This window comes from Felis catus, chromosome B3, assembly GCF_018350175.1.
Source record: "Felis catus isolate Fca126 chromosome B3, F.catus_Fca126_mat1.0, whole genome shotgun sequence".
Taxonomy (NCBI): domain Eukaryota; kingdom Metazoa; phylum Chordata; class Mammalia; order Carnivora; family Felidae; genus Felis; species Felis catus.
The window spans coordinates 577,194-605,063 of record NC_058373.1 but is presented as its reverse complement, the minus strand read 5'-3'; the positions used below and the strand labels follow the sequence as shown (position 1 = coordinate 605,063).

At 57.9% G+C, this 27,870-nt stretch overlaps 1 protein-coding gene across 6 annotated transcripts in view; it reads right to left on the bottom strand.

Annotated features, from left to right (window-relative positions):
• TBC1D2B (TBC1 domain family member 2B) overlaps positions 1-27,870 on the bottom strand; it is a 65,497-nt gene that overhangs the window by 19,460 nt on the left and 18,167 nt on the right. For all 6 annotated transcript variants that reach the window (XM_023254782.2, XM_006932180.5, XM_006932178.5 and 3 more), the window contains exons 3-6: positions 22,964-23,123; positions 8,001-8,164; positions 4,919-5,145; positions 3,966-4,349 (exon numbers count right to left, since the gene is read on the bottom strand). In XM_023254782.2, the coding sequence (XP_023110550.1) occupies positions 3,966-4,349; positions 4,919-5,145; positions 8,001-8,164; positions 22,964-23,123 (935 nt within the window). The remainder of the gene's footprint in view (positions 1-3,965; positions 4,350-4,918; positions 5,146-8,000; positions 8,165-22,963; positions 23,124-27,870) is intronic.

Genomic DNA, 27,870 nt, shown 5'->3' with positions numbered 1-27,870 from the left:
GAAGGAGCAAATCGCAGGAAGGAGGACAGGGCGGCACAAGGGGATGGGGACACAGTCACAGGACGGGCAGCCCCAAGTCACAGCGAGGACAGCGCCCACCGAGCCGGGCTATGGCGCCGGACAAAGCAGGGATCGACCTGCTCCGGGCACAGAATTACGGAGCCACGGAAAAGGTCTGGAAGGAAGTATGAGAAAGATAAAGTCCTTAAATTCTAGGCTGGAAAAATACGATGACCAACGTTTACTCCCTCCTCAAAATACCCCGGAAAGTGACCCTGTCTGTATCAGATCAATGAGAAGAGCTCGCAGGTTCCAAACAGCACAAACTTGCAGGCTGCAGACACGGACTCTTGACTGAGAAACCCGGAAATGACGGTGACAGTGACATGACAGAGTGCCGCCGACACACACAGACGGTCCCCCACAAGGACGTTTAAACTCGGGGACAAGGGAAGCAATCAGCGTGGGAACCACGCAGCATTAAGTGTGGAGGACACAGAGGACAGCAAGTCCCTACTTCCATCCACAGCCCCTCACGCTGCGTTCAGTTCCTGCAGTGCCACGGAGAGCCACGCAGGTGAGCGTGTGGGGCCGGAGAGCCAGCGCAGGGGAGAGGGTGTGGGGCCGGAGAGCCAGCGCAGGGGAGAGGGTGTGGGGCCGGGGAGCCAGCGTAGGGGACAGCGTGTGGGGCCGGAGAGCCAGCGCAGGGGTGAGGGTGTGGGGCCGGAGAGCCAGCGCAGGGGTGAGGGTGTGGGGCCGGAGAGCCAGCGTAGGGGACAGCGTGTGGGGCCGGAGAGCCAGCGCAGGGGAGAGGGTGTGGGGCCGGAGAGCCAGCGCAGGGGAGAGGGTGTGGGGCCGGAGAGCCAGCGCAGGGGAGAGCGTGTGGGGCCGGGGAGCCAGTGCAGGGCTGAGGGTGAGCATGTAGGACTGGAGAGCCAACGCAGGGGTGAGCGTGTGGGGCCGGAGAGCCAGCGCAGGGGAGAGGGTGTGGGGCCAGAGAGCCAGCGCAGGGGTGAGGGTGTGGGGCCGGAGAGCCAGCACAAGGGTAAGCATGTTGGGCTGGAGAGCCAGCACAGGGGTGAGAATGCGAGGCTGGAGAACCGGCACAGTGGTGAGCGTGTAAGGCCAGAGAGCCAGGGCAGGGCTGAGCGTGTAAGGCTGGAGAGCCAGCACAGGGGTGAGGGTGTGGGGCCGGAGAGCCAGCGCAGGGGTGAGGGTGTGGGGCCGGAGAGCCAGCGCAGGGGTGAGGGTGTGGGGCCGGAGAGCCAGCGTAGGGGACAGCGTGTGGGGCCGGAGAGCCAGCGCAGGGGAGAGGGTGTGGGGCCGGAGAGCCAGCGCAGGGGTGAGGGTGTGGGGCCGGAGAGCCAGTGGAGGGGTGAGGGTGAGTGTGTGGGACTGGAGAGCCAGTGCAGGGGTGAGAATGCGAGGCTGGAGAACCAGCACAGGAGTGAGTGTGTAGGGCCGGAGAGCCAGAGCAGGGGTGAGCGTGTGGGGCCGGAGTGCCAGTGCAGGTGAGCGTGTGGGGCCAAGGAGCCAGTGCAGGGGTGAGGGTGAGCATGTAGGACTGGAGAGCCAGCGGAGGGGTGAGCATGTAGGGCCAGAGAGCCAGCGCAGGGGTGAGCGTGTGGGGCCGGAGAGCCAGCGCAGGGGTGAGCGTGTGGGGCCGGAGAGCCAGCGCAGGGGAGAGGGTGTGGGGCTGGAGAGCCAGCGCAAGGGTGAGCGTGTGGGGCCGGAGAGCCAGCGCAGGGGAGAGGGTGTGGGGCCGGAGAGCCAGCGCAGGGGTGAGCGTGTGGGGCCGGAGAGCCAGCGCAGGGGAGAGGGTGTGGGGCCGGAGAGCCAGCGCAGGGGAGAGGGTGTGGGGCCGGAGAGCCAGCGTAGGGGTGAGCGTGTGGGGCCGGAGAGCCAGTGCAGGGGTGAGGGTATGGAACTGGAGAGCCAGCGCAGGGGAGAGCGTGTGGGGCCGGAGAGCCAGGGCAGGGGAGAGCGTGTGGGGCCAGAGAGCCAGCGTAGGGGTGAGCGTGTGGGGCCGGAGAGCCAGTGCAGGGGTGAGGGTATGGAACTGGAGAGCCAGCGCAGGGGTGAGGATTTGGAACTGGAGAGGCAGTACAGGGGTAAGAGTGTGGGGCTGGAGAGCCAGCACAGGGGTGAGGGTGTGGGGCCGGAGAGCCAGCGCAGGGGTGAGGGTGTGGGGCCGGAGAGCCAGCACAGGGGTGAGGGTGTGGGGCTGGAGAGCCAGAGCAGGGGAGAGGGTGTGGGGCCGGAGAGCCAGCGTAGGGGTGAGCGTGTGGGGCCGGAGAGCCAGTGCAGGGGTGAGGGTATGGAACTGGAGAGCCAGCGCAGGGGTGAGGATTTGGAACTGGAGAGGCAGTACAGGGGTAAGAGTGTGGGGCTGGAGAGCCAGCACACGGGTGAGGGTGTGGGGCCGGAGAGCCAGCATAGGGGAGAGGGTGTGGGGCCGGAGAGCCAGCGCAGGGGTGAGGGTGTGGGGCTGGAGAGCCAGCACACGGGTGAGGGTGTGGGGCCGGAGAGCCAGCATAGGGGACAGCGTGTGGGGCCGGAGAGCCAGCGCAGGGGAGAGGGTGTGGGGCCGGAGAGCCAGCGCAGGGGTGAGGGTGTGGGGCTGGAGAGCCAGCACAAGGGTAAGCGTGTTGGGCTGGAAAGCCAGCGGAGGGGTGAGGGTGTGGGGCTGGAGAGCCAGCACAGGGGTGAGGGTGTGGGGCCGGAGAGCCAGCACAGGGGCGAGCGTGTGGGGCTGGTGGCCGACCATCCCGCCTGGACCCCAGGGCCACACAGAGGCTCCAGAGAACCTTCCTCCTTCTTGAGCTCTCGTGGATTTTGGAGCCACAGGCTTTAAAAACTGGGGAGAAATGTTGGAGGAAAAGGTCACGAAATCACCAAGTGACCGAAACCACCCTGCCCACCGTGCCACGGAAACAAGAGAGTAAATAAGGGCGAGAAACCTAACCCGGATCAACTCTGTGGGTCCCCACAGGGAGCTGCGTGGACACAGGACAAGCCGCTCCGTCCCGCACGTGCTCTGGCTGGGCCCGCGTGTGTCCCCACAGAGCATGCTCGGCGGGGCCGGCAGGCAGACGCTGCCAACACAGGCACGCTCTCAAAACGTCACCTCCAGTCCACGTTAAACAAGGTGGCGTGAAACGCACATCACCCGCGCGGCGCGGGTCGGGCACGTTCCAGGCCGTGTGCGCAAGCGAGGCCGGCCCACTGGCAACGCTGACTGAGACGTGTCGCCGAGAAGCCGTCGCTACGGAGGCCCCGCATGTGTCCCAGTGATGCTGCTGTCAGCCCAGTGTTAAGTCCTGTTTTAGAATTCTCTGAGAGACCCCCACCCCCACCCCACCACGTCTGCCACTTGCCATCCTCTGCACTGACGGGGGCAGGCGCTCCCGGGCACACAGCGGGGCCTCGCCGACAACCTCAAGGTGGCGGACCTTGGCCTCCGAAGATACACTACACTCAGGGGCCAAACACCCTCGGCGCCAAGGTGTCTACACAACGAGGGTAGCCAGGTGAGGAGCGTGTTGGGGACGGGACACACCTGCGGCTGGAGACCCGCGTGGGGTCGACTGGACTACACCCAGGGTCCCTGTGGGGCCTGATGGACAGACCACGGGCCCTCAGCTCTCCTGGCGAGGGGGGGCTGGCAGGCTTCTCCGCAGGCACGGAGACCACCCCCGCCTCCCACAGCCGCGTGCTCCCCCGACCTGCCAACGGGTCCGCACCCTGGGGACGACCCAGAGACCCAACGTGTTCAGGAAGTAGCACCCTCCCCAGGGCCAGCGCGGCCACAGGGGCGCCGGCTCCGGGCGGGCCTGTGGGGCAGCCGACCCCACGCCCCGCTCCCCCACCAGGCACTGAGGCCGGCACCCCCGCGCGACATCGAGGGGCCGCCCGCACCGTCTGTCTGAACCCCGCCCAGCAGCCGGAGCCCACACCCCACTTACTTTCAGCCTGTCCAGCTCCAGCTGCTCCCTGCCGGCGGGGGAGCCGGGCACCCCCGTGGGGGATGACGTACTGTCCTCGCTCTCGCTGAGCTGGCGCGAGAGCTTCATGATGACCTCGTCCTTGGCCTGGATGGTCTCCACCAGCATCCCCAGCTGCTCGCTGAGCTCGCCCACCTTGCCCTTGAGCGTCCTCACTTCCTGCTGCAGACTCTCCCTCTCCAGGGTGAGCCTCTCCAGCTGGCCGCTGAGGCCCAGGATCTGGTCATCCTTGCGGTGCAGAAGGTCGAGCGCGTCCTTCGGGACCCCCTCGGAGAGCCGGCTGCTGGCGAAGTACTTGTCATACTGGGACGACCGGACCGTCTGCTGCAGCAGCCGCACAAGCTCCTGGAGCCGGAGGGGAGAGCAGGGACCGTGAACAGGTGCAGGGGGCAAGGCGGGGCGGAGGGAATGCGGAAACCCCACTGGGAGCGTGTTAGTAGCGAACCTCCTCTCGAGGGGTCTCGGAAACAGAGAGGAAGAGACGTTAGCCGGCGGAGCCTGTCTGCAGAGAACGGTAATAGGAAACAGGAAACAAACACCCGAACTGTGATCAGCAACAGGTCCCAGTGAGCGCACATCGGTGTTTAGGAAACGGGGGCTCTAAAACCTTAAGCCTCAGCTCTGGTCGGAGCAATCAAGCGCGCTCAGTTTTGGAAGAAACGGTGTTGTCTGACAGCACGTGGAGACTGTTCCCACCGGGAAGGGACTCTGGGCCAGCGCTATGTCGAGAGAGACTGAGGTACTTGTGTCTGAACGCGTGACCTGGGGCACCAGAGTGCCCACAATGTGACACCCCGAGGGGAGCCCCCCCCCCCCGGGGAACAAAACATCCAGAGACCCACGAAAGCCAGGCTTTGCCCCTCCGGTCCCGGCGGCTGATGTGGGGGGACACACATGCGCAGAAGGGAAGTCACCTTCTGACTGGACAGGTCTTTCTTCAGCCGCTCCAGCTCCTCCTGCTGGCTCTGCAACTGCGTTTCGGGGGCCGGCTTGCCGACGCCGCCACTGCTCTGCGGCCCCTCGGCGGAAGGGTCACCACTGACGTGACGGTTCTTGTAGGACCCGATCATGTCTCTCAAAGGGCGCTTTCCTTTGTAGGGAATACGTCCAAAATCAAAGGGAAATCCTGAGCTGGTTCCTCCTACGTGAAAACAAAACTTTTTTAGGTGCAGGACAAATCCTCATTCTGGGAAGTCCGGTGAAACACATCGGCATCTCATCCGTCATCCTCCAGAAAGCTGTGTGTCCCTCGCGCAGGGGACACAGGCGGGGGCGCCTCTCGCCCGACTCCTCCTTGATGAAAACCAAGCCTAAACTCAAGGAGCGGGATCCTTCCGTATTACACTTGTCACGTGACCACTGCTAAAGAAAACGCTCTCTCTGCCTGCTCAGTTTCTAAGATGAGGCCTGGTGGCGCTAACGAGTCTATGACAAGGCTTCCCTGCACCTTCTCTCAGGACTCATAAGTTCCTTTTCCAAAAGGTCAGTTCACGTCACCGTTCTCCCATGTCATCCACTTTTAGGACCAAACAGAAAGAGAACAGGCCAGGGAGGAGCATGGTGCTGGAGTCCTTGCAGGGTCCCCACCTGCACAGACGGCGGCTTCCCCGTGGGACTCCCACACCTCGGGGATCCCTGGCTTCCTTTTGCTCATCTGTTCCCAGCAAAACAAAACCAAGACAAAACCCCTCCCTAAATGTACGTTTTCTTAATTGTGAACACTTGCTTTAGAGCATGACTACCTTCTCTTTCTTAAAAAAAAGGGTATTTAAAGGGGCGCCTGGGGGGCTCAGTCGGTTGAGCTCAGGTCATGAACTCGCAGTTCGTGGGTTCGAGCCCCACGTCGGGCTCTGTGCCGACAGCTCGGAGCCTGGAGCCTGCTTCGGATTCTGTGTCTCCCTCTTTCTCTGCCCCTCCCCCGCTCACACTCTCTCAAAATAAGTTTTTAAAAAAATGGGTACTTAAAAATACTAAAGGACCCAAATACATTTCTGCATCAATGGATTCAAATACATATTCAAGCTATAAGGAAGCAATGTGAAATAGTACAAACCACATCGGTCCCTTAAAGCTAGAAAACAAGGCCCTGACTCCCTGCTGTTTTGGGACAGGGGCCACCCTGGGACAGGCCAGTGACTGGGTGGGTCCGGTCTTGTCCTGTCGAAGTGTGCGCTCACAGGGAAAATCCGCTGAGTACTCATTTGCAATCAGGGAACTTTGTGTGTGTTACGCTTTCAATTAAAAAGTCCACTTAGCAGGGGCGCCTGGGTGGCTCAGTCAGTTGGGCATCCAACTTGGGCTCAGGTCGTGATCTCACAGTTTGGGAGTTCGAGCCCCCTGTCGGGCTCTGTGCTGACAGCTCGGAGCCTGGAGCTGCTTTAGAGTCTGTGTCTCCTTCTCTCTGCCCCTCCCCCGCTTGCTCTCTCTCAAAAAAATAAACGTTAAAAATTTTTTTTTTAAAAAGTCCACTTAGCAAGCCCTAAGAGACTCTTAAATACAGAGAATAAACCGAGGGTTCTTGGGATGGGGGGGTTGGATGGGGGATGGGCATTAAGGGGGCACTTGTTGGGATGAACACTGGGTGCTGCATGTAAGTGATGAATCACTAGATTCTACTCCTAAAACCATTATTACCGACTATATATAACTAACTTGGATTTTAGTAAAAGTTTGAGAAAAAAAAAAATCCACCTACACAGCAGGGGAACAAACACAAAGGAGAGCGGCTGGGCGCCCCGAGCGACAGGGCGACAAGCTGGCGGGCTGACTCACAGCCGGTACAGGACGGGTCCGCAGACCCCCGCTGCCTCTCAAGGGCGACTCCCGTCAGGAAGGTGCCCACAGGCCCCGGGAGTGTCCTGCCCACTTGGCCGCTCAGCCTTGCTGACCCCTCCTTCCTTTTCACTCCAGGAGCCTCTACCAGAAGTCAGAGCCAAGGCGGCCCATCCGCCAGGACCCAGGTCCCCTTCCTCAGGAGGCGCTCCCGCTCAGGTGGGCCCCCCTCTGGCGTCGCACCCACCGAGCCGGCCCCGGGGAGCACAGCACGCCCGTCTGGCCGCATCTCACACCCCGTCACGTGGGACTGAGGGCCCCAAAGGATGACCCAGCGAACAGAAGCAAGTCTCGGCCACCCTCCCCAGGGGATGGGAAAGGTCTCTCCTTTAGTAAATACTTGCCCCCCTCCATAAACATTTCCTAAAATCCCGCCTCCTCCTGCCAGCCCACGCTAGAATCACACCTAAGGCAAAATTTCAATATTATTGTCGTTTTACATGAAAACATCAACATTCCCTCGTGGATCCCTGGACAGAGCGTCACAACCGGCTGTACAGACGGGGTCAGGCTGACAAACCCCCGAACAGAAATCCAGCCCCAAACCCGCGGGAACAGGACAGGGTGTGGTTCCAGGGGGCGGGGCCAGAGGGGTACACAGCCCCAGAGTGCCCTCGTCCCCTGGCGTCACCTCCTGGTCACGCAGCTGTGGAACAAGTGCAGGGTTAGACTATTAGATCAGACTCACTGTTTCTACGTGTAATAACACGCTGCCATAACTTTAAGATGAGTTGTTATCTCTTAGAGATACATACTAGGTGAAACATTTACATATAAAGGAGTGACGTCTAGAATTTACTTTGAAATAATGATGGGTGAGCACGGGGAGGGGAAGGGGCTGGGAAGAAAGAGAGGCCCTGATTTCACAACGGCACAACAAAGTCAGACGAGGCCACACCAGAATCCGTGACCTTGCACGTTCTACCTTCGTGTCTGTCACAGAATTCTGTAAACACAAGGTTTAAAAAAAAAATCAATACATCTGTAAAGAGCACCAGGACCCCCAGATGTCCGGTCCCTAACTTCACAGGCCCTCACGACTCATCTCCCACAGACAGGATGCAAATCCCTGCGCCTCCTGCTTCTAGGACCGCCTGCTACGGAAGGGTCCCCGCGCCCCTGGGGGCCGGCGGTGGGGGGGTCAGGCAGCAGGGACCGTCCTACCTTTGTTTCCTTCGGGCGCCTGCTTCCTCCTCTCTTCCTGCACCATTGACTCCTCCAGGTCCTTAGGGTTCGGGTCTAAAAGCTCCCACTCTTCATTGGTATAAAACACACTCTTGCGACTCTCACCGTGTCCTCTCCCAGGACGGAAAGACGACATTGAATTTCTGTCAGGAAAGAGGAAGCGTGTTGTTGAAAGAACCGTACAACAAGATGTAACTTCACGTATACAACTGTGAAAACGAACGGAGGAAACGAAGGGAGGGGCAGTCCCCACGCGGAGTCAGCAGCACGCGGCTCAGTTTAAGAGCTGCCAGCCCACGACCCAGCAGTTCCCAAGTTCCCAGACGGGGGCAGGAAGACGGAGGGGAGTGCCCACGGCAGCACCGTTCATTCCGGCAACAACGTGATGGTGGGAGCCGACAGCTGCCGGAACAGACGCGGTAAATACACCACCGCGGAACGGGAGTGCGTCCCCCCCGCAAACGCTCGCTTGTGCCCGTGGCCACCACTCGAGGTGCCAAGATCCACCAGAGACGGAGACACGTTCCCGTCCTGGCGCAGAGTACCCCCAGAGGAAGCAACACGTGGCACAGGGCAAGTGTGTTTTAAAAGCTGAGCAAAAAAAGAAACAAAATCGAACAATGACGTGTACACGTGACGTTTTAAAATTAAAAAAAAAAAACTTTCTAACGTTTACTTGCTTTTGAGAGACAGAAAGAGACAGAACATGAGCAGGGGAGGGGTAGAGAGAGAGGGAGGCACAGAATCCGAAGCAGGCTCCAGGCTCGGCCGTCAGCACAGAGCCCGAGGCAGGGCTCGAACTCATGAACCGTTAGATCGTGACCTGAGCCGAAGTCAGACACTTAACCCACTGAGCCCCCCAAGCGCCCCTAAAGTGACGTATTTTAAATCTTCAAGGTCATAGTGGTAACAGATGCTGCACATGCGCGTGTGGTTAAGACTTGTAAGTGACCAGTTGCCCGCGGGAAGGTCAAGGCGAGGAGGCATGTGCGGGGCCGAAGATGTGTAGCTTACACCGCTGGATCGACACATAGCTGAGCGACCCCACAAATGACCCCAAGCCCAGGTGTTCACCTGCAGGAACAAGACCGTGTCTGCACACAGGACCGGACCTTATTCATAGCAGCCACAAACGGGGTACAAGCCCCAAGCGCATCCGTGGTGAGGGGGTCACCCAGCGGGACACATCCACACACTCTACATGCTGTTCAGCAATAAAAGGGAACGAGATATGAAACTCTCCCCAATGCGCAAGAGTCCCAGAGAGACCGTGCTCAGTGAAGGATGAGGACAAAAGAATACACACAGCGTGACTTCATCCACGTGACTCACCAGAGACGACGACGGAGCACGGACCAGGGGCTGCAGGGACCAGGGTTTGGGACAGGTCGGCGCAAGGGGCCCAGGGGACTGGGGGGGCCACGGAAATGCTCCAAGCCTCCATCACGGAGGGGTTTACACAACCACGTACGGTTCCTGAAACCCACCAGCCTGTACACCTAACACAAGTGAGTTTATTGTAGGTAGATTACACCCGATAAGGTGGTTAAATTACAGACGAGGGAGAAACGTGTCGTGGCTGAAGGCACTGGGGTGGGAGCGGTGGCCGCACGTCTGTGGGGAGCAGACGGAGGGCACCCTCACATACGACAGTCATGTCTCAATGCTCTAGGTGTTTCTAAAGCATGACTGTCTTTCCCTGATATGAACCGTATCAAAGTGCTTTAAAAATACGAACGCAGAGAAACTACTTAACGCGCTTCGGTTTCTGCCGCTGCATCAGCACGTACCGCCCCCCCCCCCCCCAGCTCCACCGAGCAGCCCCGGGAGCCGGGCACGGACACCTGCTCACAGGCTCAGTGTCTACTCGGGACCACGGGCAGCGTCTTCCCTGTGCTGTGTATCCCGGTGGCGGCGACCGCGGTGCCTGCACGGGTGCCCACCATCGCCCCAGCGAGACCTCTCACGAGGGTGGCCGTGTTTGCAGAAAAAGCCACTGCAGAGCAGCTGCTCAGAAAGAGAAACAGAAACAGAAAGAGAAGGAAAATCTGCTCATTTCTTGGACACGACTGGCTCGTTACTTGGCCGAGTGCGGGCCCTGCCGGACCCACGACACGGCGGTTTCAGTGGCCCGGCCGTGGCTGCCACGGACATGCCGTGCGTGGGCACCAGCACCCCCAACGGGACGAGTGAGAAGCACTGAGCCCCGGTTCTCGCGGGGAGAGCGCGGGAAGGAGGCGCAGGGCGGGAGGAGGTGGTCTGGGGAAAGAACAGCTATTTACACAACCTGGACCCTGCACACACACCCCACAGGGTTTCCCCATCTCGACCCTCGGTGAGGCTGCTCGCACAAAGCCGGGTTCTCCCTCGCGGGGACGCGCGCCTACCCAGCCCCAGGTAAGGAAGCAATGGGATCAGGCTCAAAGCGGAAGCTCAAGCCAAAACAGCAAAGAGCCCACGTGAGGTTCAGAGGTTCTGTGACCGCGACACGAGACCTGGCTTGCACACACTACCCGGCTCACAGCTGTCTACACAGGGCCTCCTGGCGGAGGTTTGAGGCCCCTCCCCAGGCAGGCCTCGCTCTTTGAAGACCCCACTCTCGACTGACAAACCTTTGAGACGGACTTCCATGTCCCCCAGGCACCCTGCCAGGTACCTGCGCTTTTGTTCAATAAATGAACCGGCACGGACAGTGAGGGGCCACCGGGAAGGCCAAACGGCACCTTGAGACCTGCCACGTTCAGCCTGAACTTTCTGTAAACACCAGCAACCTCCAGAATCAACAAGAAAAGCGTTGTTTCCAAATTTACATATTTCAGACTGACTTCTCCACATACATTTACAATCTAACAGAGAAATAACTTTTTTTTTTGAGAGAGAGAGACAGAGCGTGAGTGGGGGAGGGACTGAGAGGGAGGGAGACACATAATCCGAAGCAGCCCCAGGCTCCGAGCCATCAGCACAGAGCCCGATGCGGGGTGGGGCTTGAACTCGTGAACTGTGAGATCATGACCTGAGTCGAAGTCGGATGCTTAACACTGACCTACCCGGGTGCCCTGGGAAATAGTTTATTCAACACTCATTCGAGCTAGGATTCCAGATGTGATGGGACCACGGGGAAGCACCCTGCCAGCTCGGGTCTGGGCTCCGCCAGCTCCACCAGCGGCAGGAAGGCTCCCCGCCCTGGACACAGGCCGCCTCGGGGTCACCAATGGAAGGGACCTGACAGCTGCCCCCCCCCCCCCCCAGTGACAGTGACACAGCCCATCCTCTGGTACAGATCAACTCTCAGACAGACTGTCCCAAGAACAGAGACACACACAAGGGTATCCGGAGATGCCACCTGAAAGGAAAAAGGCAGAAGTGACCAGAAGGGGTCTGTGGATGCGACTAGGGACCTCAAGATGGGGAGCATCAGTGTCCACACGGGAGGGAGGAGGAGGAGGGGGCCCAGCACAGAGGATGGCGGGTGACGTGCCACCGGCCCGGGGTGGCCGCAGCCACCAGGAGCTGGAAGAGGCCACGGACGGACTCCCTCGGGGGCTCCGGGAGGAACCAGCCTCGGACGCCCTGAAGGTGGCCTTGGGACACGGATCTTGGACTCCCGGGTCCTGTTATGGCGATCCGCTTGCCCGCCCACCACACTTCTCGTGCCAAACCTCAGCAGGCACTCAAGTGTGGGCCGCCACGTCTACAGGCAGAACGCATTACTGCCAACGGGACGACGTGGCAAAGCGGTGTCGTCAGGAAGGCGCGCCGCAGAGGGCCCGGCCGCCTGACGTGGATCAATGCGTACGCCGTCGTCACACACACGCCATGGCATCCAGCACAACGTGCGCTGCCTCGAGAGCCCCATCAAAGGAGAAATGCTCCTATCGTGGAACCCCAGGCAGGCGGAGCCGCTCCAGATCCCCACGGCCCGGCACACAGAACCTGTGCCCACCCTCGCGCCACCCGTGCCCAGCGCCCGAGCTCCAGGCACGTGGACCCGGGGACTCAGGAAACCCTGTCCTCACCGCCTTCCCTCCTGCAGGTGCCTCCGTGCACTTCAACACCTAAGTCAACCCCGCCGTCCTACAGGGCCTCCCCACAACCCCTAAGCGTAGCCAGGGGCGCGGTGACCGCCGGCACAGCCCTCCCCTGCGCCCCACCCGCCCCCAGCCTCCCCTGACGGCACGGTGCTTGATGGCAGGACGCAGAGGGCACGGGAGGGCGTGAAGGTGACTGGGACAGACGCCGGGCTGCACGGCTGGGGCGGCCCTTCAGAGACCGCTTCTCAGAGCGGGCGGCAACCCCAGCAAGCCCCGAACTCTGAGGATCGTGAGGAGCACGCTGCCAACACACCAGAAGAAAAGACACTCCTTAGCTTTACTGCCTAATGCTGACATTCTCCGGGGTTGGTCCGGGTTTTGCGTGCTCACAAAGGGCACGCATCCACACAGAAGCGTGCGTCCTTCACTGTGGCTCCCGGGCAGAAAGGTGGACGCCGCTCACACCCGCTCACACCCAGCACAGCAGGCGCAGGGGCAGAGGGCTCCGGCCACGACGACTGTGGAGGAGCCCAGGGGTGGGGGTCCCCAGGAGAGAGAAGGCTCCCGGCAGGGGGACAGCCTGAGGAGGGGCCTGGGGGCAAGGCCCAGCGGGTGGAGAACTGACAGAAGCCAGGCAGGCCGGCAGTGGAGGCGAGGAGCCCAGTGGACAGGGAAGGCCTTGCGCCCAAGGCAAGGAGAAGGAAGGGAGGAAGGAGGGATTTGGGATCACAGGGACTGGGGTCCCCGCACCAGGAGGGTCCAGGACCAGCACACGATGCAGACAGGGTCCTCTTCCCACCCCCCAGCGCCAAATACAACAGGAGACACGGGCCACTCACGGCCTGGGAGGCCCTGGACGAGGCTCTGGCGTCCTCTGAGCCTGTCCGACGGCCAGCAGCTGGCCGAGTGCACTTTCCAGCTGGGCCTGACGGGCTGGAGCCTCTCGTGGCCGTCGTGGTTTCTGGGGAGCGGCATCACTCGGCCACAGCACTGGTGATGCGTGGCCTCAAAAGTGAAGTTTGGGGACAGTCGAGGTCGAGACAGCTGCGAGATGATGTGTGGAACACGCCCTCATGCTCCCCGGGGGCTGTCAGCCCCTCGGACCCCGCAACCACCGCACCCCATGGGGGCCAGAGGCCAGCTACCCCTTCTTTGTGCTGTCCTAATGTCAGTGCAGGGGTGCCTGGGGGGCTCAGTTGGTTGAGCCTCCCACTCTTTTTTTTATTATAAAAATTTTGTTTAAATGCTAATTTTTGAGAGAGAGCATGAGCAGGGGAGAGTGAGAGAGAGGGAGACACAAAATCTGAAGCAGGCTCCAGGCTCTGAGCTGTCCGACATGGGGCTTGAACTCACAGACTGTGAGACCATGACCTGAGCAGAGGTCGGATGCTTAAGTGACTGAGCCACCCAGGCCCCGCCAGCACCCAACTCTTGACTTCAGCTCAGGTCATGATACGGTTCGTTAAGTTCAAGCCCTGCGTTGTCGGGCTCTGTACTGACAGCACGGAGCCTGCCTGGGATATTCTCATTCTCTCTCTCTCTCTCTCTCTCTCTCTCTCTCTCTCTCTCTCTCCACCCCCACCCCCACTCTGCACCAACTTGTACTCACCAACTCGTATCTGTCAAAATAAATAAACTCAAAAAAGTTATTAAATAAAATAACCGTGTGACTCTACTCCTTGTGCTTTTTCTCTTTTGAAGTCTGAGGCGTTTATGTAAAAGTCTGTATTATTCACTCCTGTGTCCATGCGTTCTACGTTATTACATCTCAACATTCATCAAAACCGGAAAAGTCTGTTAAGAACTTTCAGAGGCTGCACTGGGGCTTTGGCACCTTGTCTCCCGACGTGGACAGAGCTGTGCCTATGAGGAAGACCGCATCCTAACTCCACGTCACAGCCAGGTCAGCCACCTCCCCAAACCACCAAGCCCCTGGGTGCCGGCGTCGGGCACTCTGGCACGGCCCTAGTGCCCAAGACTGCACGGTCTCCCCAGATCACCAGCAGGGCACGCACGTGACCGCTTCCACCAGGCCTGAGGTCAGGAGAGAAGCTAGAGCAAAGGAGCAGGGCAGGGCCGGGCACGAGACTAGCGGGCTAGCGTGGTCCCTACGGCCACCATCCCCCTGATGGGGCCCGACAGACAACGTGGAGAGCACAGCAGGACCGGATGACTTCACCACCACTGAACATTCACAACCACCCAGTGGGAGGGCACACACACACACACACACCAATTTACTAATGGAGAATACAGAGCTCAGAGAGATTAGGTGACTGGCTCAACACCACACAGCTAACATGTAACCTGGCTGACTGTACAGAGCGCCAATGGAGAGCGCTCAGCACCTGACAGCGGATCTTGCGTCCAGGCCACAAGGCACTGCTCACGGTCGCCACACAACCTGTGACACCGTGGCGGCCCACGCACACCTCCTGCACAAACCCGTCTCCCACACGCCATGCACAAGCTCCGGAGCACATATTTACCACATGCCCAGGCCTACGCTCTCCCCGTCCCGCCCACACACCCACCCCCAGCCCTGAGCCCCTGCTCCCACACAGACCAGGCCCAGCCCTGAGTCCCAAGCCGCCGCTCCCACGCAGACCAGCCCCAGCCCTGAGCCCCGAGCCCCCGCTCCCACGCGGACCAGCCCCAGCCCTGAGCCCCGAGCCCCCGCAGACCAGCCCCAGCCCTAAGCCCCGAGCCCCCGCTCCCACACAGACCAGCCCCAGCCCCAGCCCTGAGCCCCTGCTCCCACACGGACCAGCCTCCAGCCCTGAGCCCTGAGCCCTGAGCCCCGACTCCCACGCGGACCGGCCTGGACTTCAGAGCACACCCAGCTCTCTTACTGAAGGTGATCTGAACTGTTGGGGGTAATGAAAAGGTTGGTAAAAGCAGGAACCACCGGGAAGCAACTTCATGCCAACGCATGCATCTGTCCAGGTATGGGCACCTGTGTGGCGTTCTGGGGTCAGCCAGCCAAGGCCTCTTCCCGAGCCCGGGCGCCAGCCTGGACTCTCCCGACGAGCCGCACCCACACGACATCATCAAGCTCGTCCAGGTCTGTTGATTCTTTCTGAGTGTGGAACGTGGACTTACAGCCTCAAACAACCTACAGTCTGCAGATTTTGCACCATTTTCTCCCCCTGCACATGTTGCCCGTGTCCTGGGGGCAATATTTTAGTGACTCACTTTTATCAAATCTCCCCCAAGTGTTCAACTTCTTTTTCATACAAAAAAAATTCCCAAGGTGCCTGAGTGGCTCGGTTGAGCGTCTGACTTCGGCTCAGGTCATGATCTCAGGGCTCAGGGGTTCAAGCCCCGCGTCGGGCTCTGTGCTGACAGCTCGGAGCCTGGAGCCTGCTTCGGATTCTGTGCCGCCCCCTCTCTCTGCCCCTCCCCCACTTGGGCTGTGTGTGTGTGTGTGTGTGTGTGTGTGTGTCTCTCTCAGAAATAAATGATAAAAAAAAAATTCCCTTTCATACATACAGGCTTATTAAGTATTTCCCTGATACAGACAAGGACACAGGCAGTGACCGGCAAGGAGCAAACCCAGGCAAGTCCTGGAAGCCAGCGGCGGCCTCGCGCACTCCTGTGACTTAAAACGCCGTTCACTGGGAGCCGGTGGAAGGGACGCTGGGTGGGGTCTGCCCTGGAAACCCTGACTACATTCTGAATAAAACGCCGTTTTGAATTCATACACATACATGCAATTGTTGAGGCTTTAGCTTCCAATACAGGAATACGATTTCTGTGGTCGTTAAAGTCGCTCCGTGCCCCTAAAGCAATTCACGTGAACCTTCATGAAGCATGCTGTAAGTACCACAACCCCCTACAGTTTCCACAGGAGGGGCCGCTGCGGACGGCGGCTCTGTCACAGCTGTGCCCCCACTCCGGCTCCGGCTCCGGACTCAGCGGGGGCGGCTCTGTCACACGGCCTCCCGGTGCCGGGCCCTCAGGATGTGATCACCACCCCCGCTTCACAAACGAGAAACAGAGGCCCCGAGGTCGCAGAGCTGGGACTGCCACGTGGACAAGGCCGCCCTGTGTAGGTACAGGCGGCGGACGGTGACCCCAAACGATGATGAGCCGAGTGTTGTGACCACAAGGAGGGACAAGAGCACTTTCCCCAGGCCCAGCCATCCTCGGGCAAGGACACGGGAGCACCGGGGGGTTATGGGCTGCCGCCCCTGGTTCCACTGCTAAGTGAGGGCAGACGAGAATGGTCAGGCATGAAAATCCGGCAAAACCAACGGTTTCCCAAATTACACCCTTATGCTGAACAGTGGGACCTACCGAGGGCCCCCGGGCATCCTGCCGTACGCTTGCCTGACCTTGGACAGGCCGCCTTCCTGCTCCAAGCCTCAACTCTTTTGCCTGTAACAGAGAGACGGTCTCTCGGTGGCCCTACCACCTCTCCAGGAGCACCTGCTGGGGGCCGGCAGACAAGCTGGTGCCTCGGTGGGGGCACCGTGCGTGAAGGTCCCAGTGGACCGAGGTGCCGTGGCTGCATGCCATGGCTCAGGGAGCCAGCAGGCCGGGACACGGGGGCCTAGGGAGCCGACCGCATGCAGACCAACGAGGCTCCTGTGGCGGGGGGAGCGGGAGCATCAGGCGAAGAGGGGGAGGAGGAGAGCAGGGGTGAGAGCCTCCTGCAGGCCGGGTACGCGGCCACACCCCCTTCACTGTCCACGTGAACCTTGTGTCAGCAACTGACAACACACTGAGAAGGCAACACACGTACGTGGTGCCTGTGACAGCTCTCCCCACACACACCTCAAAGCCCAGGGGGAGCAGCTGGCCAACAGCACGTGGTCCTGGGGGGCCCCACACCAGCCTCACCCTCCACAAGGTGCCCAAGCCCCAGGGGTCCGTGGCCACCACCAAGGTCGAGTTGATGAGTAGAAACACTGCCCCTCGGATCCTCAAGGGACAGGGGATATGGGGCCAATGCTGTCCCCAAGACAGGAGAGCATGGGAGCCCCAGTGTCCTGGAGCAGCTGGGGCGGGACCCTGAACAGAACCGGGGGTCCCTGGAGGCTCTTGCAGCCCCCTCCGAGGGCACCAACCCCAGGGACCCCCCAAAGGGCTGTGACTTAACCTCCAAGAGCTCAACCAGGGTCCCACAGAGAATATGGGAGAACTGCCCTCAGCTTCTTGCAGGGAGACCGGAAGGAACGTTCCGAATACTCCAGAATGCCCTGCTCCTAACAAGGCCTGCCCTTGGGGTCAACTGGTCAGCCAGAGCCCATCCGGCTAGGCTGGGCTGGTATCAGAAGGGACCCCCACCCAGCTCTGGCCCCTCTCGCCATCCTGTCCACCTACGGGGGAAGGAAGGACAGAGAGCCGCAAGTGGGTCCACGGTACAGGGGCCCGCGCTCGCCTGTCACAGGACGAAGACCCTTCCTCCCTCCCCGCATCACTACGTCACAAGGGGCCTCTGACGCAGCTCCTGTCACCCCGTACGGCACACCTGCCATCAAGAACAGTGACGGGGCCAATGAGAAGGCCAAACAGCCTGATGTGAAGAGAGTGAGCACAACCAGACAAGACAGGGATGCTGGACACTCTGACCGAAATTTAAAAGAACTCAGGGCTCTGACGGGCAGAGAGCACGGCACGCGGTGCCAGGTGGGCAACATGAGCAGAGAGCTGGAGGCCCCAAGGAAGAACCAAAAAGAAATGACAGAGATTTAAAAAAAACAAACAAAACACCACGAGAGAAATGAAAAGGCTCCCAAGGGGCCTGTTCGTAGGACGGACACGGCTGAGGAGACAGCCTGGGAGCTGGAGGGCGCATCCGCAGACTGGGGTCGACGGGAGAACGGACCATCTGCGGAGCGAGGGCAAGTGCGCCAGGGGACGACAGAGAAACAGGAGCAGGGTGTCCCCAGATTAGAGTCAGACACCAAACCACAGAGAACACCCAGCAAAATAAACTCCCAGAAACCGTAACTTGGCAGGACGTTCCCAAATTACAGCAAACTGAAGGTGAAGGAAAAATCCAGAGAGAAGCCCAAGGAAAACACCTGACCCACATCGCTGCCTCCTCGGAAACCACACAAGCAAGACATGAGTGGAGGGAAACGTTTGAGGTCTGGAGAGAAAACCACCGAGCTTGAACTCTCCTCTGCAAAATCAGCCTCACAACGAAGGAGAAACGGACTCTCTCAGATGAACAGAAATGGTGGGAACTTGTTGCCAGGGGACTTGCCTCGCAGAAGAAAGTTAAGTTCTTTAGGCAGAAAAAAACGATATAGGTCAGAAACTCAGACCCGGAAGACGGGGCAGGGGAAGTCAAACACAGAACTTTATTTTTCGTATTCTGATCGATCCACCAGATAACAGCTCGTTCAAGACACTAACACCAGTGACGTGTTTGCTGATGTGTGCGTGTTGTGTGCACGTGCTCTGTGCGCCCCACACGATGACAGTGGCGACACAGGGACGGACGCAGAAAGTGAGAAGGCTTCGCTGTCTAAGGCACGCACCCACCTGTGGAGCAGCACAGCATGACTTTAAAGTGAACCTGGATTAGCGGGAAAGGTGTGTTGCAAACTCCAGAACAGACACTTAAGAAAAAGAAGTAAGGCTGATACGTTAAAAGAGAAAATGGAAAGCTGTAAGATGCTCGACGAAAACCACGAGAGGAAGGGGAGCCCGGCTGGCTGTTGGTAGAGCACGCAACTCTCGATCTCGAGGTTGTGACTTCAAGCCCCACGTTGCGTGTTGAGATCACTTAAAAAAATAAAATAAAATAAAACCACAAAATGCGGAGAAAGAGTGGAAGACAAAAACAGGACCTAACTGCGTGTTGTCTTCAGGAACCCGCTTCAAATATAAGCACTTACAGATTAAAAGTAAATGGAGGGGTGCCTGGGCGGCTCAGCCTGTTGAGCGTCCGACTTCATTTGGCTCAGGTCATGGTCTCATAGTTCGCGAGTTCGCACCCTGTGTCGGGCTCTGTGCTGACATCTCGGAGCCTGGAGCCTGTTTTGGATTCCGTGTCTCCCTCTCTCTCTGCCCCTCCCCCGTTCATACGCTGTCTCTCTCTCTCAAAAAGAAGCATTTTTAAAAAAAGGTAAATGGAGAAAAACACACTGTGCTAACGCTAATCAAAAGAAAGCAGAAGCAGTTGTATGATTTTCAGACAGAGCCAACTTCAAAAGAAAGGAAGTCGTGAGGGATAAAGAAGGCATTTCATAATGAGACGAGGTCAAGTCTCCAAGAAGACAGCAGTTCTTAACGCATATACCCGATCAGCAGTGTCGGTAAAACCACAGGAAAAAGAGAAGAACAAACTACTGTAGTCTGAGACTTTGGTACCCTGGGTCAGAAATGAAAGGAGCCAGGGGCACCTGGGGGGCTCAGCTGGCTGAGCATCTGACTTTGGCTCAGGTCATGATCTCACTGTTTGTGGGTTCGAGCCCCGCGTCGGGCTCTGTGCCGACAGCTCGGAGCCTGGAGCCTGCTTCGGATTCTGTGTCTCCCTCTCTCTCTGCCCCTCCCCCACTCGCACTCTCTGTCTCTCAAAAAATGAATAAACATTAAAATAATTAATTTTTAAAACTCTGAAAGGATAATAAAAACCTCCTGAAATTAATAAGTGATTACAGCAAGGTTACAGGATATAAGACTAATATACAAAAATCAACTGTTTTCCTGTATACCGACAATGACCAAGTGGAATTTGAAATTAAAAACACATTACCATTTACACTGGCACCCAAGAAAATGAAACACTTAGATATAAATCTAAAAACGTAGAGAGTATCTGTGAGGAAAACTATCAAAAGGGCTAATGAAATCAAAGAAGAACAAAATTATGGAGACAGTCCATGTTCGTGGGCAGGAAGATTCAGTATTGTCCAGAGGTCAGTTCTTCCAAAATCGATCTATAGACGCAATGAAACCCCAACCAAAATCCCAGCCAGTTATTCTGTGGCTATCAACAAACTGATTCTCAAGTTTAAATGAACAGGCAAAAGACTCAAATTCTCCACGATACTGAAGAAGACCAAAGCCGGAGGACTAATACTACCCGACTTGGAGACTCAGTACAGTGTAAAGCTGCAGCCGTCAAAACTGTGTGACACCAAGAGTAAGAACAGACACACACGTGGATGGAACAGAGTGAAGAGCTCAGAAACAACCCCATGAATACGACCCATCAATCTGTGACAGAGCAGCCAAGGTGGTACAAAGGAGCCAAGACAGTCTCTCCAACAAATGGTGCCGGAACAGCTGGCCGTCCACGTGCAGATTAACGAATTCAGATGCGGACCTTACGCCCTTCGCAAAAATCCACTCAAAATGGGCCAGAGACCAAAATGTAAAATGCAAAACTAGAAAACTCCCGGAAGATCACGGAAGAGAAAACCCCGATGACCTTGGGTGTGGTGATGCCTTTTTAGATACACCACCAAAGACACAACTCGTGAAAGAAATAACGTTTCACTAGACTTCATTAAAATTAAAACCGTCTGCTCTGTGAAACACACGGTCAAGAAATTAGGAGACAAGCCACAGACCGGGAGAAAACGTTTGCACGAGACACATCTGACAAAGGACTGTTATGCAAAACACACAAAGAACTCTTAAAACTCAACGATAAGAAAACGGACAATCCATTACAAGTGGGCCAAACACCTTAACAGACACGTAAGCATACAGAGCGATGTTCCATGTCACGGGTCACCAGGGAAACGCAAACGAAAACATGAGGGAGCCACCACCACGCATCTGGAAGAATGGCCAAAATCTGGAACCACGACAACACCAGACGCCGACGGGGACGTGCAGCGACAGGAACCCCCATTCTCCGCTGGCGGGAACATGGGGCGGCCCCTTGGGAAGACAGTCGGCAGTTTCTGACAAAAGCGCACACGCTCTTACAATCCGGCAATCACGCTCCGTGTCGTTTACCCAAAGGAGCTGAAAACTCACGTCCACACGAAAACCTGCACGCGGATGTCTACGGCAGCTTTGTTCATAATCGCCGAAACTTGGGAGCAACGAAGATGTCCTTCAGCAGGTGAGTGGATTAATAAACCGTCTCCATCTAGACAACGGAATATGACTCAGCACTAAAAACAAATGAGCCATCAGGCTCAAAAGACACGGGGGAAACTTAAATGCGTATTACTTGGCGCAAGAAGTCAATCTGAAAAGGCCAACACTCTATGATTCCAACAAAATCGACATTCCGGACAAAGCAAGAGCACAGAGAAATTTTAGGCCAGAGAAAATACTCTGTATAATACTCTGCTGGATGTGTGTCATTATACGTGTGTCCAGACACACAGAACCCACACCACCAAGAGTGACCCTAACGTAAGCCATGGACTCTGGGTCGTTACAATTAACACCGGCTCATCCTTGGTAAAAGATGTTCCTCTCTGGTGATGATGGGGATGGGGGTACACATGTGTGGGGAAAGGGATGTATAAAGATCTCTAGCTTCCTCTCAAGTTTACCGTCACCCTAAAGCCTCCCTTAAAAAATTAAGTATTAAAAAAAAAAGACAGGGCACCTGGGTGGCCGGGTTGAGTGTCTGACCAGCTCAGATCATGATCTGGTGGTTTGTTAGTTCAAGCCCCAGTTCATCCAAGTTTTGGATCCTCTGTCTCCCTCTCTCTGCCCTCCCCGGTTTGTGCTCTCTCTCAAAAATAAATAAAATGCTTAAAAACTAAAAATTTAAATAAAAATTAAAAAAAAAAAAGACAACGCAGTTAAAAGCGGACAAAGGATCTGAGCAGGGGTCTTTCCGAAGATCCCCAAGTGGCCCATAGGCACACGAAGCTTCCTGATATCGTTAGTCACCAGGGAAATGCACGTCACAACCACGAGCCCCTACTTCACCGCCAACGACGGCGAGAACCACAAGGAAGGTCACGGGCTCCGGTGAGGATGTGGGGACCACGCCGCAGGTCCTCACATAAACCCAGAGTTCCCAGACGACCCGGCAGTTCCGCTCCGGGCACGTACCCAACAGGGACAACCACACGCCCCCCGTGGACCCGTGCCCCGGCAGCACTGCTCACAGCAACCACAAAGAGAAACAGCCCACATGTGCGTCACCAGAAGAGCGGACACACAGAACGCGGTCTCTCCGAACAACGGAGCGTTTTCCACAATAAAGAGAAACGAAGTGCTAACAGCTGCCAGAACACAGACGGACCGGAAAACATCTGCTCGGTGGAAGCAGCCAGGCAGGCACCAAGTCTCCCACGCGGGAGGCCATTTACACGAAACGTCCAGGGCAGGCAAACCCACAGCCACAAAAAGTGAATTAGTGGACACAGGGCCGCGGGGAAATGGGAAGAGGTTGCTAGCGGCTTTCTTTTCAGGGTGACGGAACTGCCCCGTAACTGACCACGGTGACGGCTGTCCAACCGTGAGGATGTACTAAAAACCACTGCGCTGTACATTTTAAATGGGTGAGTTGGACGGTCCAGGAGTTGTATCTCAAAGCATTTCTTAAAAACACAAACACACACGAGCCCACCTCCCCTCCCCTCTCCCTCACTCGAGCCCGCGCCCTGGGACAACCCTGGGGACCCGGGGAGGGGGCCGGCTCCCCGGGAAGACTGTTGGATGGGCAGCCTGGGGGCCTGGAGACCCCAGACAAGGACTCTTCCCGAGGCGGTCTGTTTCTGCAGAACTCGACCATCTGACCTCACAGAGTCAAGCGAATTAAAACACACCACAGGTGTGAAAACATTTGGCACAGTATGAGCCACATGACAGGCGCTTTCTACAAGCTAGAAAAATAACCAAGTACCTGAAAGGACCTTGACAAAGACCCTCGTAAACGTAAGGCAGCTTTGCAATTTCATATATAAAATTATAACACGTCATCAGAAATAACCCGCGTTCGGTTTCATACGTTGCTTTCCAAAGACTCACTTGAGCTCAGTGCCCCACTGTTTGAAAGAGAAATTACTGGAATTGGGGTGCCCTGCGGCTGGCTGGTGAGCTGCTTGCTCCAGCTCTCCGGGGGCGGTTTCCACAGCGAGGACATTTCTGGCTTTTTCTGCAGAGGCATCTGGGTGCGGGTAAATTACATCTGAAAGACAGGCAAACAAACGTCAGTTCCTCAGAGCTCCCACGTGGGACGCGGCATGCTACAGGGTACTCGTAACGTCACCTGCACGACAGGGTGCAGCTTGTGCAGCCGCGGCCACCTAGAGTACTTCCGTGTTTGTCACAGAAAGGCTGTGACGTGCCTCAAGGCACCACGTGCCCGGGACAGGAGAGCCAGGGTCCCCTCCGTGGTCCTGCAGATCAGCAAGCTGGCACAGAGCCGTGGCCCAGCGCGCTCACCGCAGTGATAAGGAACAACCCCTGGGACAGGCCAGTAGGGTGAAAAAGCAAAGTACAGATCAGCTTACACTACCACTCTCTCCCCGAGAAAACAGGGGAATAGGAGTAACCTGCACCCATTTGCTAATATCTGCAATCGTGACCCTGGGACAACAGGTGTGCACCTCCCAGGGGAGCGGCTCACTGAAGTCACAGAAGCGCTGATGCTAAATCATGACCAGATTTCAGAATAGCTTTAAAATGGAAGCTTCTGAAGTACTAAAGGTTGAAACAGTACGATGTCTGGGATTTGCTTTAAAATAACTATATTTGGTTATTTACGAAATAATAACATTCAGGGGCGCCCGGGTGGCTCAGTCGGTTAAGCGACCGACTTCAGCTCAGGTCACGATCTCACAGTTCGTGAGTTCGAGCCCCACATCAGGCTCTGTGCTGACAGCTTGGAGCCTGCTTCGGATTCTGTGTGTGTGTCTCTCTCTCTCTGCCCCTCCCCTGCTCGTGCTCTGTGTCTGTCTCAAAAATAAATAAAAACATTAAAAAAAAAAAAGAAATAATAACATTTGCTTCAAATAACACAAAGTGGGCAGGGCTGTCCATGAACCAGCACAGGTCCAGGAAATATTAATTGTGGGAATTACCCAGTAAACACGGGGATAATATTATAGTATTCTTTGTGTAAAAATTGCAATAAAAACTTATTTTTTTGAAGAACCTTCTTTTAAACATTACTTTTGAGAAAGAAAGAGGGAGAATCCCAAGCAGGCTCCCCACTGCCAGTGCAGAGCCCTACATGGGGCTCGAACTCACAAACCGTGAGATCATGACCTGAGCCAAGGTCAAGCGTCAGACGCTTAAACGACTGAGCCACCTAGGTGCCCCAATAACAACTTATTCTAAAGATCTGACAAAAACGTACCCGACTACAAATACTCTGTACTCTCCCACACGGCACCCTTCTTTCTGAGAACAGGGCATCAGGGCATGTTTGCAAACAGAAGCGAGCCAGATACAGTTGGCTCTACGCTGCCCTTTCCTGAAGTGCCTGCACACTGCCATTGTCAACCGTTCTTCTCCGTGAAAGCAAACTCAGAACGGCCTGCTGAACATGGACGTCGAGGAAAAGGCTGCTTCTGGTCAGAGGAGTGCAGGACCGGAGAGGCTCGGGCCGGGTGTCTGTGGAGCTCACGGAGCACGTGTGCAGGGAACGTGGGGCCGCAGGCCCTGGGCTCTCGCTGTGCAGACGGCTCACTGACTGACCTCGGCAGCCTGAGAAGAGCTCCGAGTGTGACACAAAGAAGGATGGTTGTGTGCCCTTCCAGGGAACGTGGCTCCGGCCCCGAGGGTCAGCACGCAGCTCGAGCAGGGTTCTGAGCAGGCAAAGCGGGAGGGGTGTCGGGAGACAGAAAACACGTGGGCTGGCAACGGCTTACGAGACTCCAGGAAGGCAGCTAGAAGTTGCCAGTGACCACGGATTCCCACCTCTTGGTTCCAAATTACTGCCACATGGCGAACGCCACGTGCTCAGGGTACCTCAGACAAGACCAAGCACCTGCCCCCCACGGGAACCCATCTCAGGAAGAGACACAGAATAACAAGACATCAAGCAGGATGCACTGAGCCCCTGGCCTCCAGGGCCCTACGGTCCCCAAAGACGCATTCCTGAAGGATCTCATCCTAGGCTCCAAACCGCCGCCTTCCTCTTCACTCTTTATAGACTGGAGTCCCCCTAAGATTTCACCTGGAAAGAGTTCCAGTAAACAAACAAGTTCAAATACTATTAACCGGGCCCAGTCTGTACCTGCCTCATCTATTAAGACACTGAGCCCAGAGCCAGGGCCGGAGAGAAGGAGCCTGTGCCCTGGAAGACGGACACAGCAGGTGCAGCGACCACAGCTGTGAGAAGGCACCTCTGTTCCTCCAGAGCGGGGGACGCGGAAGCCTGGGCTCCCCTGATGGGGGGGCTTCCACACACGCTCGGGGAGGGCACCACAGGCCGGGCCGGGGGGTGAACACAGCACACTGCCCCCATGTCCACGACGAGCTGGCCACCTCTCCTTCCTGTGCAGGCTGGGGGAGCGAGGAGAACAGCCCCTGTGGGCGCAGAGCACCCCTGGTCCGCACTGGAAACCTTCCCGAGGAGATCTGGGCCCCGGGGCCCGGCTGGAGCAAAGGGCCGGGGGCCAGAGAGGGCACTGGCAGAACAGACCGACGCTGCAAGTCATTACCGAACGTGAAAAAGAAGCAATTTCCCAGTTTTGGCTATTCTTGTCAGTTTGCCTTGTTTTCAATGTTTAGAAGACAGTGGGAGATTTACTTAATTCAGAGCGAGCGGCTGGCTTTGCGTCCACACGAGTCCTCACATCAGCATTCGGGAACCGCCTCGAGGACACAAACTAGGTCACAGCAGCATTTCCTTGAAGTCCTGAATGGCAGTGAGTGGACCCACCAGCTTGTGCAGGATCCTGCGGCTTCGCTCGGGAGGGACGGTCGGCGCGTTCAGACATTATCTGTTCCTTTCAGACACTTCCATGCGCCTTCGTGGTGGCCCCGGCTTCCCGGACCTGGAGCCCTGGGCCCATGGGCCACTCGGACGTGTCCTGACAGTGGCCGCCCTCCTCTCCCACTCCCGGCCTGCTGCCCCGTCCATGAAAAGCGGGCAAAGCGATGGGAAAAGGCCATTCCCACAGGTGACGGAGAAGACACTGCAGGAGAGACATCTCTGTGGGAGCGGGACAGCCGGGTCTTGGCAGGAAAAGCTTCTTCCCGCGCCATCGAGCGAGTCTTCCAGACTGTGCAGCGGCGGTCGGAAGCCACAGAAAGACCTGAGAGCAGAGTGTCCGCCCAGGCACCAACGAGGAGGGGCTCTCAGGGCCCCCGGGGGAGCTGGTCCACACGTCTGGGCTGGCTGCTCCCACAGCAGACAGAAGTCTCGTGAACAGTAGAGAAGAAGGGCCCAGTAACGACTGGGAACCAGATGAACAACAAGTGAATGACAGGTGGATGAAGAGCTGGCACGGGAGGGCCCGGGGGCTCACGCGCCTGCCCTCTGACCTGCGTGTCCTGCCACCTCCGAGAGACCCCTGAGTCACAGGGGAGGCCCACACCCGGCTGATGGCTCCTCTCTCTGGTCTGCACCACCTCCCCTCTCCTGCAAATTGCTCAGACCCCACCCTCGCCGACACCCCCCCAGCTCACCTCCCCCACCCTCCCCAACACCACCCCACCAGCTTACCTCTTTCCCCCCAACACCCCTCCAGCTCACCTCCCCCCTTCCCAACACCCACCTCCCACCCCCCACAGTAACACCTCCCAGCTCACCTCCCCCACCCTCCCCAACACCCCACCAGCTTACCTCTTTCCCCCCAACACCCCTCCAGCTCACCTCCCCCCTTCCCAACACTCACCTCCCACCCTCCACAGTAACACCTCCCAGCTCACCTCCCCCACCCTCCCCAACACCCCCCCCAGCTCACCTCCCCCCTGCCCACCAGCACCCACCCCCCACAATAACACCCCGCAGCTCACCTCACCCACCCTCCCCAACACCCACCTCCCACCCCCACAGTAACACCCCCCCCAGCTCACCTCCCCAGCCCACCTGCACCCCATCTGCCCGCAGCCCCAAGGAGGCTCCTCCCAGGTACACCTGGAATCCGACCTCCGGCACGCACTCCCTTTCCCGATCTGATTTGAGAAATCCCCTTTAGAGCAGAAGTCGCAGAGAGCATCCCGTTCACAGACGCGGAAGCGCCGTCAGCCCTCAGTCCTGAGGGCTTTCCCCGCAGGGACAGGCTGCCTCTCAGACACGGCGTGGAGTACCGCGACTTGCGGCATCCTGCGGACGGGATCAGAGAAGCACAGCTGCTGGGGTCACCTCGCGGGGCGGACAGCTTAAGTGAGCACGTGGACCTGGGGTGGCTCCACAGGGCCGGGGGCGCATCGGCGTGCGCCCGGGCCCGTGGCACAGGCTGTGGGGCTCCTCCGGGCCGCTGACGGCTGCCCGCCCCACGAGCCCCCTCCGAGAGGGGAACGTGTGGTCCCGTCTGTTCTGCCATTTTCCGCAAGATACGCCCCCGTCCGCAGACGGGCACCCGGGCCGCACACAGTCTGGCATCCCTGCTCGTCTGCCGATCGGTTTACGCGGGAAAGAAGCGAGAACGAGCCGGGTGCGCCGCTCACCACGAGCTCTCAGCTGTTCGTGGGGCCTCCTGCGGGTCCAGCCGCCTCACGCCCCACGGCCGGGAAGGTCTCCGCAAAGCATTCCTTCGTGCTGAAACTAGGTCTCGGTCACGCGAGCACAGAGACGCGCAGAGCCGTGCCTGAGGCACGGCGCGCTTCCGGAGGCCAGGCCCCGGGGTGGAGGCAGGAGAGGAGACGGATGCAGCCAGGCCGTCCCCTCGTCCCGCAGCCGGGCTGACCTGAAGCTGCAGACCCCAGGCACGAGAACAGACTCTCACCCGGAAGACGAGAGCCCCAGAAAACAAATCTCG